This window comes from Onychostoma macrolepis, chromosome 20 (genome assembly GCF_012432095.1).
Source record: "Onychostoma macrolepis isolate SWU-2019 chromosome 20, ASM1243209v1, whole genome shotgun sequence".
Taxonomy (NCBI): Eukaryota; Metazoa; Chordata; class Actinopteri; order Cypriniformes; family Cyprinidae; genus Onychostoma; species Onychostoma macrolepis.
The window spans coordinates 1,648,944-1,666,556 of record NC_081174.1 but is presented as its reverse complement, the minus strand read 5'-3'; the positions used below and the strand labels follow the sequence as shown (position 1 = coordinate 1,666,556).

The window sequence follows — 17,613 nt, the reverse complement described above, 5'->3', positions numbered from 1 at the left end:
GATCATTGCTTAGCAGTGAGTTTATTTGTCAAAAGCCACGTTTGTGCGTGCAGGTTACACACAAACATGCACAGAGAATTGGCATTGAAAACCGCTTACAATCAAAATGACCACTGAAGGTTTAGCTCAATGCTGTGTATGCAAGTGTGGATCTGAGTGGGGCTTTACTTGCTGCATGTTAGATAATATAGACAAGCTTATTTTGAGCAGTGCAGTGATGTGAAACACATTTCAAAGTGAGCAGTAATATTGCTACACTTGTGCTCTGAACTTGTGACCCAACTCTGCTTATATCATTCCAAACCTGTATGATTTTCTTTCTTCTGTGAAATAACGCAAAATGTTCCAAGATTCTGTTTTCCAAATAAAGAAAGCGGATGATGATTTTTGCTGTCAAGCTCCAAGGACACAAAATTACCAAAAAAGTAGTCCATCCATACAACTCATGCACTCTGTCTAATACAAGGCTTTAGATTTGAGTCTTCCCTTCCACCATACAGTAGCTCTTAAATCTCACATTTATCATACTTGCAGAGAACCAGTATTGTTTGGGTTCCACAACATCAAATCGAAAGGCGACGATTATGAATTTAACACAAACTTTTTAAAAGTTGACAATATAAAACCTCAAATCATCATGTGGAAAAGCATCTGTCATGTTTCACAAAACAAAGAAAATAATATGAGGTTGGAACAAAATAATGACAAAATTACTTTAGCATTCTGGAGTTGATTTCTAAAATTTCAATTTATACTATATTGCCAGAAGTATTGGGACAACCCCTTGTAATGAACAGGTTTGACTACTTTAGTAATTTCCATGAGTACAAATCTTAATGTTTAAGCAAATAATGATATTCTAGGGAATTGTGCTTCTAATTTTATAGCAACCGTTTGGACAGGACTCTTTTGTTTTTATAGCATGGCAATGCCTCTGTGCATAAGGCAGGGTTCAAAAAGAAATGGTTGATTCAGTCAGTGTGGAAGAACTTGACTAGTGTATAAACTATAATTCAGACTGTAGAGTCTGATTGGATACGTCTTGTAAAATGCCTGTTGCAAAAACCCTAAACACACACATAAACATCTTTATTAATGTTGCTGCATTGCTTGGCAACTGTCAACAGCCTAAAGTTACAGCTAATGGACTATATTACTTGCCTGGAGAAATGTTTTTATTATTACATTGTTATAATCATTCCTATTAATAAAGGTAGTTATTTATTGAACATTGGAGTCTTTTATTGGAGTTTTTTTGCTGCTGCTCTAAAAGCAATTATTAGACTGTTATGTGAAATACCTGATTGTGATTGGTTAATTGAATAATAGACCATTGTCCCAGATAAAAAAAATCTTATATCATTCTGCACTCTTTCTTCTCAAATAATAAAATGTTTTCAACTTTTTATGTTATTTACATGTTATTTATTTGGTTGGTAAGCATCCAGGAATAACAGTTCTGCTTAGTGTTAGGGGTTCAGTTTGCTATAATGACCAGCTGACTGAGCCATTGAAACTGTGCTATACTGATTTTATGACAGTTAAAGATGTTTGCTTTGCGTCAAACCAAAGAGCATCCCATAAACATGGTAAAATCATTGTAACACATGGCCTCTCGTGGCTTACTCTAGAATCCTCTGATGAAATTATCGAATGTTAAGTGGTTTATTTTGCCTGGGCATCACATGCTTCAGCTGAAAACACAAGCCATTACTATTAACACGGATTTGTAGAGCAAAGACATCCCTACACATAACGTAGCAGTGAATTATGTTTTAATCACAGGCTGGATTCAGCACAAAGGCTGGCCCCCGTGTTCTGTTTACATAACGCTGAGATGCATGAACAATCCAATTGACTGTAATACTGAAGTCATCACAAGAAATACGCACCTGTGTCAAATACCCCACCCAAAAAAAAAAAACTGCATTCACACAATTCTCAAACTGCAGGCATGAAAATCTCAGCACAAAGCCCTATTCCACTTTTTTCCTTTTTAAATAAAAGAATCTGATCAATACATCCATCTTTCACGACCGTCAGACTGTCACAGGCATGGAAATAGAGCATTTATACAAGCTCTCTCAGTGAAGTCCATTTGGATGTGTGTGTGTGTGTGTGTGCGCGCGCATGTGGTGCAATGAGTATTGCCAGATCATCCTTTCAAAGTTCATCCCTACAAAAAAAGAAACAGAGAAAAAAAAAAGTTACTGTGAACATCAAAGATACACAACAAGAAGATATTATCACACAAAACATTACGACTGACGTGCATACAGTATAAACAAAACACATGCAACAATTAGTTTCAGCAATCTTAAAGGTATTAAAGGGTTAGTTCACCCAAAAATGAAAATTAGCCCATGTTTTACTCGCCCTCAAGGTATCCTTGGTGTATATGGCTTTCTTCTTTCAGACGAATCCAATCGGAGTTATATTAAAAATTGTCCTTGCTCTTCCAAGCTTTATAATGGCAGTGCAATTTAAAAAAAAAAAAAAAAAAAAAAATTGAGCAAACAAATTTAGAAACTTATTTTTGTAGATATTTGAGATCAACTTTTTGTTGTATAAACTTAAAACAACAAGTTGAGAAAACTCAAAAATCTGCTGAAGCTGGTTGCCTTAAATTTTTAAGGTTGCTCAACTTTTTTCTTTTTTTTTTCTTTTTTACAGTGTGGGCGGGTGTTTTTTCAACAGTCCAAAAGTAGTCAAATAAAGCGCACATATTTTTCTTACAAAAATGCATTGATTCGCTACAGCAGGCCTTTTATTCATCCCCCGGAGCCGTGTGAGGCACGTTTTATTATGGATGGATGCACTTTATTTGACTTGGAAGAGCCGGGACAATTTTTAGTATAACTCCGATTGGATTTGTCTGAAAGAAGAAAGTCATATACACCTAGGATGCCTTGAGGGTGAGTAAAACATGAGCTAATTTTCATTTTTGGGTGAACTAACCCTTTAATGTGCAATACAGGCTGTGTTCAAACTGCATGCAATTTGTTTTTCAGATTGCACTGGTCTGTACTTTGCCACTGATGAAACAGGGTTCAGACAGTGGACTCGATATCTGGTGTGTCTATATTGGTTGCTGTAGCCACGATGTAGGCGTCAACACGATGCCAAGATACTTTCTTCTACAAATACAGACAGTAGAAACTGTCGGTTTAGATGCATTCAATGCAACAAAGAACACATTATTTTACACATTCACATCTACACACTAATGCTCAGCGCTCACTGTATATGACATTACATACATGTCACAATGGCAGCTGTCGATAACAGGGTGGAAATCTGAAGGGTACATTAGCTGTGCAATTACTGGTCAATTACACAAATTGTAATTAATTGAATTAGAATGTATTTTCAGGAACTGTGACTTTCTAAGGTTCTCGTTGAGTTTTAAGTGATGTCATAAATGAATGAAAAATTTCTTGGAGTTTTTTTTTTGCTGGATTTGATTCTAATCTGCCTTAATAATCAGATTTGGGCTGCCAGTGTGAACAAAGCCATAATGCCAAATCTAAATAGGCTTTGATATCTTCATGCTTTCATATCTCATCATTCAGAAAGCATTTTAGAGGGAAAAAACAAAAACAAACTCAAGCCCATTCCAGCAGTTAATGGCAAACCAGATATTTAAAACATTATAAAATGTTTTTTTTTTTGTTTGGTCAAATCAGGCTGGTGGGTTAAAGTTAAAAAAAAAATAAAAAAAAACACTGTGCAGCAGTTCATCATGGTATGGAGCAGCAAAAAAATGACAAGCGGCAAATGCAGCCTCTGTCTGCTCCGGACCACACCGTTTCACCTGTGCCCTAGAAGAGAGAGGGGACAGAGGACAGGAAGTCACTTCCACCTTGACCACTGCTTGTCTTTGTCTGTTAAAGGCACGTAAATCACGCCCATCAGTGGCTTCATTTTGGTACTGCCATCCTCCAATTTGTCATACTGCTCCAGCATCTGGTTCCCTCCTGCTGGCCCGACCGGCAGAATCAGACGCCCACCTGGCTTTAGCTGGTCCAGCAACTACAACACAAACAAACACAAATACTTGTGAAGATCCAGATACATGGTGAGTAAATGATGACACAATTCTACTTTGTGAATGAATTATTCCTTTAAAGATATGGCTTAAGGTACAAATATGGCTAGGCATCCAAGTGTATTTATGATTCAAAGAAAACATACTGCTTGTGGCACTGTGGGAGCTGCGGCTCCGACATGTATGGCGTCATAAGGTGCTTCTTCTGTATGGCCCATTCTTCCATCTCCAACTGCACACATACAGACAACATTACAGAATAACACAGCTGTTCTGTTCTATTCCTATGGCCTGTCTCTGAATGTAAATTTGTCTGATAAATGTCACAACTTTAAAAAATAAAATAAAATTTTTAAAAAATCTGAGGAAAAAAAGTCTGGAGGAATGGATGTGATAAAATATGTGAAAAAATAATTAAAATGTGTAAATACATATACAGTGCCGTGAAAAGGTTTTTGCCCCCCTCCTGGTTTTTAAATTTTTTGCATATTTGTCACACTTAAAAGATTCAGATCATCAAACAAATGTTAATATTACACAAAGATAATGCAAGTAAATACAAAATGCACTGTTTAAATGATGATTTCATTTATTAAGGGAAAAAAGCTGATCAAAAACCTACCTGGCCCTACGTGAAAAATTTATTAAATTAGTTGAATCATGAAAGAACTGTGATGAAACACATTATTTTAGAAAGCTGAGTTTAATTTCACTAGCCAAACCCAAGCCTGATTACTGCCAGACCTGTTGAATCAAGAAATCACTTAAATAGAACCTGTCTGACAAAGTGAAGCATGCTTAAAGAGCAACACATCATGCCGCGATCTTAAGAAATTCAAGAACAGATGAGAAACAAAATAGTTGAGATATATCAGTCTGGAATGGGCTATAAAGCCATTTCTAAGGCTTTGGGACTCCAGCGAACCACGGTCGGAGCCATTATCCACAAATGGAGAAAATTTGTAACAGTTGTGAACCTTCCCAGGAGTGGCCGGCCTACCAAAATTACTCCAAGAGCACAAAGACGACTCATCCAGGAGGTCATAAAAGAACCCAGAACAACATCTAAAGAACTGCAGGCCTCACTTGCCTCAATTCACCATATGCACGGAGCGCTTTTTAGAACTTCCGGATAAAGATAAGCCAGCTCATAATTGTCCGGTGAAGCTCATTTTATATGTGCTATATATAGGCAGAGACTCTCACAGAAACCTCTCGTGCCTCATTCTTATCAGAATCTGAGAAAAACATAATTGCAACACCGTAAATAATGACAGTGGCATTAACATACAGTTTCATGTTATTAAAGAACATATAATTTTATATGCAGAGTCTTGTAATCCCAGGAAAGTACCCAGATGCGTAACTGTACATTTAAATGCTGACAAATAAACACTATCGTAACTGTTTAGGCAGTTAGGCTAATATCTTAAACGACGTCTTAATGGTATTCTTGATAATCAATATCTTACCTTCATAGCCATGAACACATTTTTAAAATCTTATAAAATTTTAAAGCCTTTATTATTTCTCAACTCTGTGTGGTAAAATTCCCATTATTAAAGGTTCACGTTTCATTCATGAAGACGACATGAAGAAATGTGCCAATAACGTGTCTCGGCGAAAAATAAAGACTTTTTAAGAAGAAAATGAAATTACCATTATAACCAGGAGATGGCAGTATAGGATCAATCATTGGCTGCAGCTGCCTGCCTAGTTTTTTCACATCTTCTGATTTATTATAAAATAAATATTACAACAAATTTAGTACTTTATCGCACTGAAGTATAAAGTATAGCAAGTGCAGGAAGTCACAAAGTCACTTGTCATTTAAAGAAATAAATAAGGCCAGAGGACAGCCTATAATGCCGAATTATTTAAATACAAAATAAATAAGTTGGTATAATGTTCAATAATGCATTCAATATTTTGAAATGATTAGATTTAATTTAATAACTACATTTAAGTTTTATCCAACACAGACTTGCTGCTGTAGTTTTGTTAGTCTGAATTTAGTCTGAATAACTTAATTAGGGCTGCAACAACGAATCGATTAAATCGATAAAAATCTATTACTAAAAGCGTTGGCAACGAATTTCATAATCGATTCGTTGTGTCGCGCGACGCGGAGACGTTTGATTATTAAAAAAAAAAACTTTAGTTGAGCGGAGCGGAGTGAACACACTCGGTCTCTCTCGCGCACGGATGGTAGCAGAGTTTGGCGCCTCATAAAAAAAAAAAAAAGTAAAAAAAAAAAAAAAAGGATGGTAGAGGAAAGATACATGGCGGAGGCAGAGAAATCCGTGCGACCCAAGTCATCAAGGTGTGGGAGCAGGGGCGGCGTTTGCGTATGGCAGAGTATGCAGTTGCCATACCCTAGCCCAGTCAGGTGCTGTGAAAATTATCCAAACTTGAGTCGCTTATAATTCGTTTTATTATTTTAAATCAGAGAGTTTTAAAATAGTAAACCAATTATAAGCATTAAAATAACTTGTCAGTAAAACTTCGTAACGCCATTGGATCATCGAGCTCTCAGCGAGACCTCGTAACTTCACCCGCCTCCGTTCAGATTGACGCGCCGCGCACAGCCTGGAGAAGATGAGATCTCTGCTTTTTCGCAATGCAAGGGTGAATAAATAATTGGTGTTTGAATAGTACAGCGTTTTCTTTACTCAAACACTATGTCAGTAAAGGATAATGTTTTTGTGTGTTTGAAGAGTGGAGAAGAATTAGTTATTTGCTGTCTATATACGTTTTAAATATCCTGTGCATTATGTGCATAAGCGCTTAATTTGAGATTTTGGCCAAGTGTATTAAACAACAAGAAAAAACTAAGCGCCCATATAGCTACAATCAAAGTTATATAACCTGTAAAAGTTGATGAAAGCATAATGCACTTAATGCACTGCATAACAGTTACAGCCGTTCTAACGACAGACAAAACACTCCATCTCCGTCATTCTCTGGTCAAAAACATTATTAACTCCATTTGAGCTTGATTTTCATATAATGTTAAGTGCAGGTGTCTGATACAATACCAACGCTAACGACGCAGTGTTGTTAAATTATTTATTTCTTTTTCTTTTAAATCCGATTCATCGATTAATCGAAAAAATAATCGACAGATTAATCGATTATTAAAATAATCGTTAGTTGCAGCCCTAAACTTAATGCACAGCTCTATTTTGACATCGGCTCGTCAGATGATTCATTCCGTTGCTGCTGTCAATCATAGCAGTGACTCGCCACATGATTTAACGGATTCACTCGCGTAAATTTAACATTCGCTTTTGTCATTCCTGAAACAGTATACGTGGATATTTGGTCCTCTTAGACAAATAAAAATGTTCTCCAAATTGTTAATGGATTATGTAGAGAAACCGAGCAAAGGACGTTCCCCTTTCGGCACAGTACAGTTGACCGGAAATGACTGAGCTGGCTTATCTAAAAGCAGGAAGTAATCGTGCATATGGTCAATTAAGGTCAGTGTTCATGATTAAACAATAAGAAAGAGACTGGGCAAAAATAGCATCCATGGGAGAGTTCCAAGGCAAAAGGCATTGCTGACCAAAAAGAACACAAAGGCTCGTCTCACATTTGCCAAAAAATATCTTGATTATCCCCAAGACTTTTGGGCAAATATTCTGTGGACTGATGCGACAAAAGTTAAACTTTCTGGAAGGTGTGTGTCCCATTACATACGGCGTAAAACCAACACAGCATTTCATAAAAAGAACATCATACCAACAGTCAAACATGGTGGTGGTAGTGTGATGGTCTGAGGCTGCTTTGCAGCTTCAGGACCTGGACGATTTGCCATAATTGATGGAACCATGAATTCTGCACTCTATCAGAAAATCCTCAAGGAGAATGTCCGGCCGTCAGTTTGTGACCTCAAGCTCAAGTGCACTTGGGTTATGCAGCAGGACAATGATTCCACAGCAGCAAGTCCACCTCTAAATGGCTCAAGAAAAACAAAATTAAGGTTTTGGAGTGGCCAAATCAAAGTCCGGACTTAAATCTGATTGAGATGCTGTGGCATGACCTTAAACAATCCATTCATGCTCGAAAACCGTCCAATGTGGCTGAATTAAAACAATTCTGCAAAGAAGAGTGGGCCTAAATTCATCCACAGCGATGTGAAAGACTCACTGCCAGTTATCGCAAACGCTTGATTGCAGTTGTTGCTTCAAAGGGTGGCACAAACAGTTATTAGATTTAGGGGGTAATTACTTTTTCACGTAGGGCCAGGCAAGTTTGGACAGCTTTTTTCCCTTAATAAATTAAATCATTATTTCAAAACTGCATTTTGTATTTACTTGGGTTATCTTTGAGTAATATTAAAATTTGTTTGATGATCTGAATCATTCAAGTGTGACAAATATGCAAAAAATGTAAAAACAGGAAGGGGGCAAAAACGTTTTCACACCACTGTAAATAGTATTGACCATTGGCCAATCAAAATCAGCCAAAATTTGGCTGCATACCTAAAAAATTTATACATTATAAAACGCAAAATGTAAAACAGGCAAAAACAATTGTGAGAGACCAAAGATGGGTAAGTAGACCAACCAATGAGTTTGATTCTCCCTGAAGAGATCAAACTAGGGTCGTCTTTCTTTACATTAGTTATAGAATCCTCCACAAGCTCCTTTATATGATCAATGCCAATCACCTTCCCCTTAGGCCCAACCTGTAAAACACCACAACACATCCACTGTAATGCACACACTCATCAAACTACTGTCACACTAAGGAGGTCCAAACTGGCAGAAGTAAATGAATGATTTTTCATTCAATGTAGCTCTGAATTAAAGAGATAATTTCCATTTTTGGGTGAACTATGTCATTAATTACTCACCCTCGTGTCGTTACAAACCTGTAAGACCTTCGTTCATCTTCGGAACACAAATTAAGATATTTTTGATGAATTCCGAGAGCTCTCTGACCCTCCATAGACAGCAAGAATCCTAACATGATCAAGGTCCAGAAACGTAGTAAGGACATCGTTAAAAAAATCCATATGACATCAGTGTGTAAAAAGTGTAAAATAATCCATGTGACAACAAGCCATGAGAATACTTTTTGTGCGCAAAGAACAAAAATAATGACTATTCTCTGCATCACCCTACGTGCAACGTATGCAAGCGGATACATTGTTTACGCTTCGATCTAAATGTAAACAACGTATCTGCGTACATATGTTGTGATACTCTCCAAAATGGTGCCAGGGTGACGCGAAGGAGACAAATTGTTGAAAAAAGTCGTTATTTTTGTTTTCTTTGTGCAAAAACAGTATTCTCATAGCTTCGTAAAATTACGGTTGAACCGCTGATGTCACATGGACTATTTTAACGATGTCCTTACTATGTTTCTGGACCTTGATTGTGTTAGGATTCTTGCTGTCTATAGAGGATCAGAGAGCTCTTGGAATTCATCAAAAATATCTTAATTTGTATTCCCGAAGATGAACCAAGGTCTTACAGGTTTGTAACGACACGAGGGTGAGTAATTAATGACATAATTTCCATTTTTGGGTGAACTATCCCTTTAACTTAATTCAACATCCATATGCAATAACAAAATTTATTTTTAATATAATATTTTTTCCCACTGCAGGAACTAAATTTCAGAAACTTCAAAGGAAATACTCATTTTTTACATATAAAAACTTGGAGGTGCTGTAGCCTGTGATTAGTTGGATACACATGCTGAACAAACCAAAGAAAAGAAGAGTCATCAGCTTCCATATGTAAACAGACTGTCTAACTGTTACTCAAAGGATTAGGCGATACCACTAAAATACCACTAAATATGGAGAGGAATTCCGACAAGTGGACAGACAGCGAGGTGCAAGCCTTATTAAGCTTTTTCCTCAATGGAGTAAATCCACAGAGATTAGGTCATCAGTGCAATGACTGTGGTTTTAGCAACTGTGCCTGTACCTTTGGCTGTCTTTTTAACTGAATAAGTTAAACTGAACCTTAACAATCTTTTTAAGGTGTATAGTACTAGCATCACAGCTGCTAAAAAGATGAATGATTTGAGTTTTACCCTTTGTTTATGTGTTTATTTATGGTGTGCAAAGATCATCTGAAAAATGTAGTTCCTTGTTGCTTGTACAACTATTAGGGCCTATGATAAAGCTAAGAAAGTACCGATCAATTTTCTTGTTGTTTTTGCTACTGTATCGTGTGCAAAAACAATGTCAGAACAAATGTCAGAACTGCAGTACGTCACCACACGGTTATAAGTGTTGATGAGAATGCAAGAGGAAAAAGTCTCCTCAGGTGTGTAGTTCCTCTTTAGAGGTCTTCCAGGTAGTCTATCTTGTGCAGTACCAGAACTACTTAATCCTAAGCAATCCCATGTTTGCGACTGGCAGTGAAGAGACTCACCATTCTGGCAAAGCAGACGGACAGGATTCCGGAGCCTGATCCCACATCCAGGGCCTTCGCTCCTTCATACAGGTGATCATGGAGGAGCTCAAGAGCATACGCGTGCTATAGCATACAGATTAGCGTTCATCAGTGCCTAACTCAAACAAGCCAGTAACCCAAATACTGCTAAAGCAGTTTTAACTTACCATATGTGGTGCACTGATTGTTGCTTGGTAACCTGTACAAAATTACAAAAAAAAGACTTTCATCCCAAAGAGAAAACACAACAACAGAATCACCAGAATTTGGCATTGTGTCTACGTTGGAACCAGAAGACATCACTTTGCTTTGCAATCAGCTTAAAGATGTCTACACTGGATAGAAGATGATGTACCTTCGGATGTCAGTTCGAGACTATTCCAATGAATTAATGAAATCCTTTTGTTTCAGACAGACAGGGAAAATAAAGTGGCGGGTGTAGGATTGCTGAGCAGCCAAAACAGAAACCAGGAAGTTTGTCTCACTAAGCTTTGGCCACATTAGACACCTGCATTGTGCCAACAAATTAATAACTTTGGACTGGGGCTTACCTATAGATTGTGGCGAGTCCATGTATGGGTTACATCTGGAAAAGTGGGCACGGTCTGTGGCCAACATAACTTCATACACACGGTCTGATTTAATGATCCCATTTTCTGGACAAAAAACACAAATGAATTCAAACTGATGGCTTAATATCATTGTAATATACATACAATATATATGGTGTACAAACTTTTCTAATATCAGTTCCAAGATAACCTTTACTGGGAACCTTATTTGCAGCTTCACAACCCTTGTTCAAAAGATAAGAGTGAATATTTTTCAAAATATCTCCTTTTGTACTCTAAAGAAGAAGGTTCTTAATCTGTTTCCATTTTGTCAGTCAATCATTCATTCCATGCATTTGGCAGACAATTTATCCAAAACGACATTTTTCCTAAGAAATGCCATGACCTGGGCACAGCTAGTGCCATGCTCTACTTATGGAGCACAATACACACGCACACATACACATACATAAATACACACACACACACACTATATGCTGTCAAAATTAGCGCACTGGCCAGTTTAACGGTGTTAAATATATTTAACGCAGGGGCGGGGCTAGGGTTGGCCACCCTACTCACAACTGCTGCTTCTGTCTCTTTTTTTCTTGACAAGAATTGCGTTTATAGACGCAGAATGTCTTTATGAGGATATCAATAACTTAAGAGGATCAATCAATAAAAAGAGGATATCAATAACTTTTGTGGCTTTAAGGATTCATCTGTTTAATTTAGAACTTGTGTTTGGTAACTTTATTCAATTTCTGTAGGCCTATATTTCCTACAGAAATTGAAAAAGGGCACAGGTAGCTAAATATGACATTTATTATAATAAGTTTATGTGACGATTGCTTTAAGTTCACTTAAACTAGATGTTGTTATTTTTTTTAAAGTATAATAAATGTTCAAATTGATTGCTCTCAATTATACTGTAATATCGAATGGCTTTAGTCAATTGTTAAATATTAGGGAAAAAATCTAGAGACATCAGTAGTATTGGTATCAATGATACTGGCCTTCAGTCAATGTCAAAAAATGTCACTTAAGAAATTTTTAAAACAATCTACTGTCTTTATGTCATTTCTACATTAATTTGAAGATTGCATGTGAAATTATTGCAATATAAATGTAGGCTATATTTAAAAACTTCAATGTTAGGTGGGATTAATCACGATTAATTTCAGGAAAAATGTGAGATTAATTCGTTTTTTTTGTTGTTGTTTTTAATTGATTGACAGCAATAATTTATAGATCCATGTCTAGACAGTACATCTTTCTTTGTGCTTATGGTATGGTACCGGAAGTACTGGAGTAGCAAAACCTTGGGGCACGTCAGCAATTCAGCTATTCAAAACGTACACACTATTAATAGCAGTCTGTGCATATTTAAACAGAGAAAATACTACACATTTACACTTTCAGACAGATGAGCACTCACAGACTGAAGCTCGGAGCCTTGATGTAGCCTATATCTCTCTTAAACTTATCCTTATATAGGCTATAGGCACAGCACGTCTGTCAAACACCATGCTAAACCTCTGACCTGGATTTCCAGAAGGCATGTAATTGATGTAAATCAACAATGACAATGAGGCATTTCCAACATCTCTCACATTATTAAACACTCACGGATGTTGGATAATAACAGAGAATTCTGACCATCAGTCATAATCTGGACCAATTAGTAATTAGTCAATATCTATGAGTGCTAGATTCTCTTGGAGAATCACTACTTGTCTAAGTGTTTGAATGACTGAAGTGACTAAGCACAAACTGCACGGCACAACCAAGAGTAAAACATGTTCCAGCACACAATGGTGAGAGAAATGATTGACTTGCACTGGTAGGACAAGTTACAAGTTTAAGTTAGCAGTTTGTTCAAATCACTAACCCTAAGCAGCAGGAACAGTAACAGTGATACTTGTCTAAGCAAGCACCACTAAATATAGCACACTGACCACTTGACCTCAGAATAAAGCCAGGAGTCCAGGAGGATGGGTTACATGCCAGACGAGTATTATTAGTCTCTCTGGCCAATGGTCAACTGCTAGATTAAAAAATAATAATAAAAAGAACAACTAATTTTATGAATAGATTAGATACATTCTCCAGGTAAGCCAAAAGCATATAATTTCAATGATAAAATAAACAGGATTTTGGGGGGAAATCAATATTAGATAGACATCGGTTTCATTGCGTGGCTAATGTACGCAGCATTAATCATATCAAGGCTCAAAACACTAAACTGCAGATGCATAAAGTCCAGGGTGACGTCATCACACAATGACATTAGCAGCATGTGGTGCGCCACGCCCACTGAACAACTCCACATACGACCACTGAGCAACTACACATTTAACAAATAAAAAACCTGGCGCATTGGAAAAAATTTATCCAATTCTTTACTGTATACAAATAGTTATACGTGCAGGAACGACTAGATTCAGTACGTAACTGCTAACACGCGTGCTGCTGTGTCATGGACGTGAACAAAACCATGTATGTTCAGCCAAAGCAATACAAAATATGAACCGAAATGAGACATAATATAACGTTATATATTATAGCGAGCATTTAAACAGAGCAGATCATTTGCAGGTGCTGTGAGAGAGACAATCTCATATTAGACTGCTAGCAGCTAGCTAACAAAAATGAAGAGCACTGAGCACTGTTTAAAAGTAAGTTTTAAACTGCAGCCACCATGTGCTTGTCTGAAACAAACACAGACGCAGGAACAACGCTGCGATGGAGTCATGCCATCCTAAAACACGCATCGGCGCACTTTCCCCTCGGCTGTAACGCAATGCTAGTTCACAGACGCGCACTTTCCTTCACTGCAAAGACGTAAACAAACCCCGGTTACTACGCACTGCGGTAAGTATGACTGACTTTGCTCTTTTAGAAATACAAAACGGGCTAAACTCACTGCGGAGGTTGTTGACGAGCTCCGCATGGCTCGCTCCTCCGGATTTCCAGGCCATTATTAAGCACACTCTGCGGATCAGGTAGAGTGCGGCTGTCAGCGCCGCGCCTGCGCACACCGCTCTTCCGACGACCGACACCACCTCCAGCGCGGATACGTCACCAGACATGTCCCGCAACACGCTCATCGGTTCACTGCTGCTGCGCCGCTCATTCTGTGCGAGGGTCTCTCAAAGGGTCATATTAGTGCACTTTTTCGGGTTCGGGATTTCTAGCCGTAGAGTCGCTGTACTGTGCGTCGCCAACAGGAAGAAAGCGTGAGCGCGTTATCGCGTGACGCATTACTGTGGTAGATTTGGCACGTTTTCAAAATGTAAACAACATGCGTTTCTGAACCCAACAGGGAAAATAAATAAGTAGTGCTGTCAAACGATTAATCGCATCCAAAATAAAAGTTTTTGTTTTATTGTATTAAATACACACACATATTCTGAAAATATTACATGTATATAGTCACGTAATTTATATATAAATTTATTTAATAAATAAACATAATATATTTTTCTTAAATATATACGTGCATGTGTGTGGCCTGTAATAAATATACACAGTACACACACATATATTAGCTATGTAAACAAAAACTTTTATTTTGGATGCGATTAATCACGATTAATCACAAAACCAGTCATAAGGCTGAGATTTATACATCAAATAAGCTTTCCATTGATGTATGGTTTGTTAGGATAGGACTGAGATACAACTATTTGAAAATCTGGAATATGAGGGTGCAAAAAAATCAAAATATTGAGAAAATCGCTGAGAAAATAGTTTTTATACATTTATGCTAGGAAATCTAAAAAATATCTTCATGGAACATGATCTTTACTTAATATCCCAATGATTTTTGGCATAAAAGAAAAATCTATAATTTTGACCCATACAATAATAATTTTTTTTTTTTTTGGCTATTGCTACAAATATACCCGTGCTACTTAAGACTGGTTTTGTGGTCCAGGGTCACATTTGACAGCGCTAGAAATAAGTGTTTTAATTATGGCTATTCATAGAAGGGGGAAAAAAGCAGTGTAGCAAGCAGATGAGTGTTTTTTCTCTTCTGATTCTGTATCACAAAACACGACGCAGAAGTGTGCTCATTCTGGAGACGTGGGACAAAACATGTCCAGCAATTGTAACTGCTATCAGGTTTAAAAAATAAAAGGTATTTTCAATTGTAAATGTTATGGGGATTAATAATTTAATGTATTTAACACAATTATCCCCTTCAATTTAATTGTATCATTATTATGTGAAATCTATGACACTTATTGTCTTCTCACTACGTCTAAAACAGTGTGTCCACAGAGAAGGGTTCAATCATTCATATGCTATAACATGGACAAAAATGTTTTTTAATGATGGAAAATACCTTGTTTTATTAAAAGTAACTCTTAATAATATTTCATATCAAAGCAAGGTTGTTTTTCAGTGACACATGCATGTTTCATAAGGCTTCAAAGGTGTGTCCCCACTTTTTGTCAACACCGTCAGACATTCATTAAAATGTAATAAAATCAGGGAATATCTGGGGCAGCTGTCACTCTAAAGGACCCCCTGCCACAGTCCTCCTCTGCAGAGTACATCAGTGTCAGACAGGCTCTGGTCAGTTTTATAGTTTTAGAATATTTTAAATCCTATTGTTAATATTTCCTGGTCACAAACAGGATATGTCAACACCATCTTCCAATTTCTGAGGAAATTATTTGAAATATTTAGATCATTTTATTCTCCTGAAGCAGGTTTCATTACCATCTAGCAGCAACAGAAAAAAAACATAATGGCTACTACATGAACTCCATTTGTTTTGTGAAAGAAATGCCAAATTTGTGAACACCGTCAGATTTTGCGTTCCAATAATATATCAAAATACTTAAATGTGACTCTTGAATAAAAGCTTTATGAGCAATAACATACTCACTGTTTGTTGTGTTTGTTTTAATACAGTAAGTGATTGATTCAATGTATTTGATAGTTAAAATTACAGCAAATTCAGGTTTTCGTCACCACCGTCAGAGGAATATTCTGATAATATTTCATTATGATATTTTATATTTGTTGAGGAATTGTTGGGCACTGTCTGCTAACATAAGAATGTGTTTTGAAATGTTAAAAATATCTTGAATGCTGTTAATGATAAAGTTGAAATTATATTACATAGTCCAAGGTAAAAAGCACATTTTGTTAAAAAAAGAGACAATTTGGGAGGTTGTATCAAAGCATAGCTCAGTAGCTTAGTACATATAAGATAAATGTAGTTTCATTTGTCTGAGTACAAGGTTTTATTTTTTCAATTTTGCACCCTGTTTTGTCCCACTTCTCAAGAATGACAATACGTCACTACAAAAAGTCAAAGGCTAAAAGATTAACCTTTACTTTAAGCTTAATATTTCAAATACCTGTGAATTTTGTGGTCAAGAAAAAGAAACCATTTTGCATCTTTTTCATTGTATTTACTCAAGATTATTTTGGAAGGATTTGGAATTCTATATTAATAGAAAAACAGAGTGTATGATAGAAATTTGTATATTTGATGTGCTTTTTACACAGAAAACGAAAATTTTAAATGTAAAGAACAACATATTAAACATTTGTTTATTTTATTAGGAAACTACTATATACTCAAGAAGTGGACTAAATGTAGACCAAATTTTTCACATTGTATAAATGACTTTAAATTATATGTAAATCTCTTGGAACAAACCAGGAACAAAAAAGCACTGAAAACATGTAATGCTATGAAAGCATTGAAATTTATGTAATTTTCTTCCTTCCTGTAGGCCTTTTTCTTTTCTTTTCTTTTCTTTTCTTTTCTCTCTGGCAGCTAATGTTAATTTGATCATGTGAATTAGTAATACCGCTTGTTCTTTGTTCTTGTGGCATTGAATTAATAAAACACACACACACGTCTGGTTTGCTATCCTTGTGGGGACTCTCCATAGGCGTAATGCTTTTTCTACTGTTCAAACCGTATATTCTGTTGCCCTACACCTAAACCTGTGGGGACCTCAATTTCCTATTTCATGGAGTTCCCGTGAGTCTGTGTGTATTCAGGTTTAAGTCCCCACCTGAATAGAAAAACAGGTACACACACACACAAACACACACACACACACACACACACACACATATATATATATATATATATATATATATAATGTGCCCTCTAAAAGTATTGTAACAGTAAAGACAAAATTGCTCTGTTGGCTGTGGAGTCAAGACATTTTCAAAAGACATTTTGACATTTACAGAATGTCACATTTTATTATTGGGTGATTCAACACATAGATGTTTTTCCAGCTAAGAAGTTCAGCACTTTTAGAGTTTCATCCCTCTATCTGATGTGAGCATAAGTATTGGAACAGTTGCCTCACAGGTCTTTCTAAGTGATCAGCTGTGTCCTGTTGCATTAATTCTTCAGATATTAAAAGCAGGGAATGTGTCGTATCAGTTATATCCATTACTTCTGCATTCTGAATCTTGCATTCGATGATGACACACACAAACCAGGATGAAGATGAGGGAGCTGACTTTGAGAGAAAAGCAAGCAATTTGGATGCTAAAAGAAAAGAGGAAGTCAATTAGAGCTCTAGCAAAAACAAAGGGCATGGAGAAA

General features: G+C 36.7%; 1 protein-coding gene across 2 annotated transcripts; it reads right to left on the bottom strand.

Moving 5' to 3' along the window:
• Positions 1-2: 2 nt before the first annotated feature.
• pcmt (protein-L-isoaspartate (D-aspartate) O-methyltransferase) lies at positions 3-14,248 on the bottom strand. Of its 2 annotated transcripts, none has more exons than XM_058755973.1 (8): positions 13,945-14,248; positions 11,019-11,123; positions 10,635-10,666; positions 10,447-10,551; positions 8,621-8,741; positions 4,195-4,280; positions 3,815-4,032; positions 3-2,176 (listed from the first exon to the last, which is right to left on the bottom strand). In XM_058755973.1, exons 1-7 carry the CDS (start codon positions 14,126-14,128, stop codon positions 3,853-3,855), a joined length of 813 nt encoding a protein of 270 aa, XP_058611956.1. In that variant the 5' UTR covers positions 14,129-14,248; the 3' UTR covers positions 3-2,176; positions 3,815-3,852. The 2 variants fall into 2 exon arrangements, with proteins under 2 accessions (XP_058611956.1, XP_058611955.1); XM_058755972.1 differs by having other exon boundaries at positions 3,863-4,032; positions 13,945-14,245.
• Between the last annotated feature and the right edge of the window lie 3,365 nt (positions 14,249-17,613).

Coding starts and splice junctions, on each gene's coding strand:
- pcmt (XM_058755972.1), bottom strand. CDS start 14,128: ATGAGCGTGTTGCGGGACATGTCTGGTGACGTATCCGCGCTGGAGGTG. Junction 11,124..13,944: donor GCTCGTCAACAACCTCCGCA/GTGAGTTTAGCC, acceptor TTTTTTGTCCAG/AAAATGGGATCATTAAATCA. Junction 4,281..8,620: donor AGGGAGAATCAAACTCATTG/GTTGGTCTACTT, acceptor GTATGTGTGCAG/TTGGAGATGGAAGAATGGGC.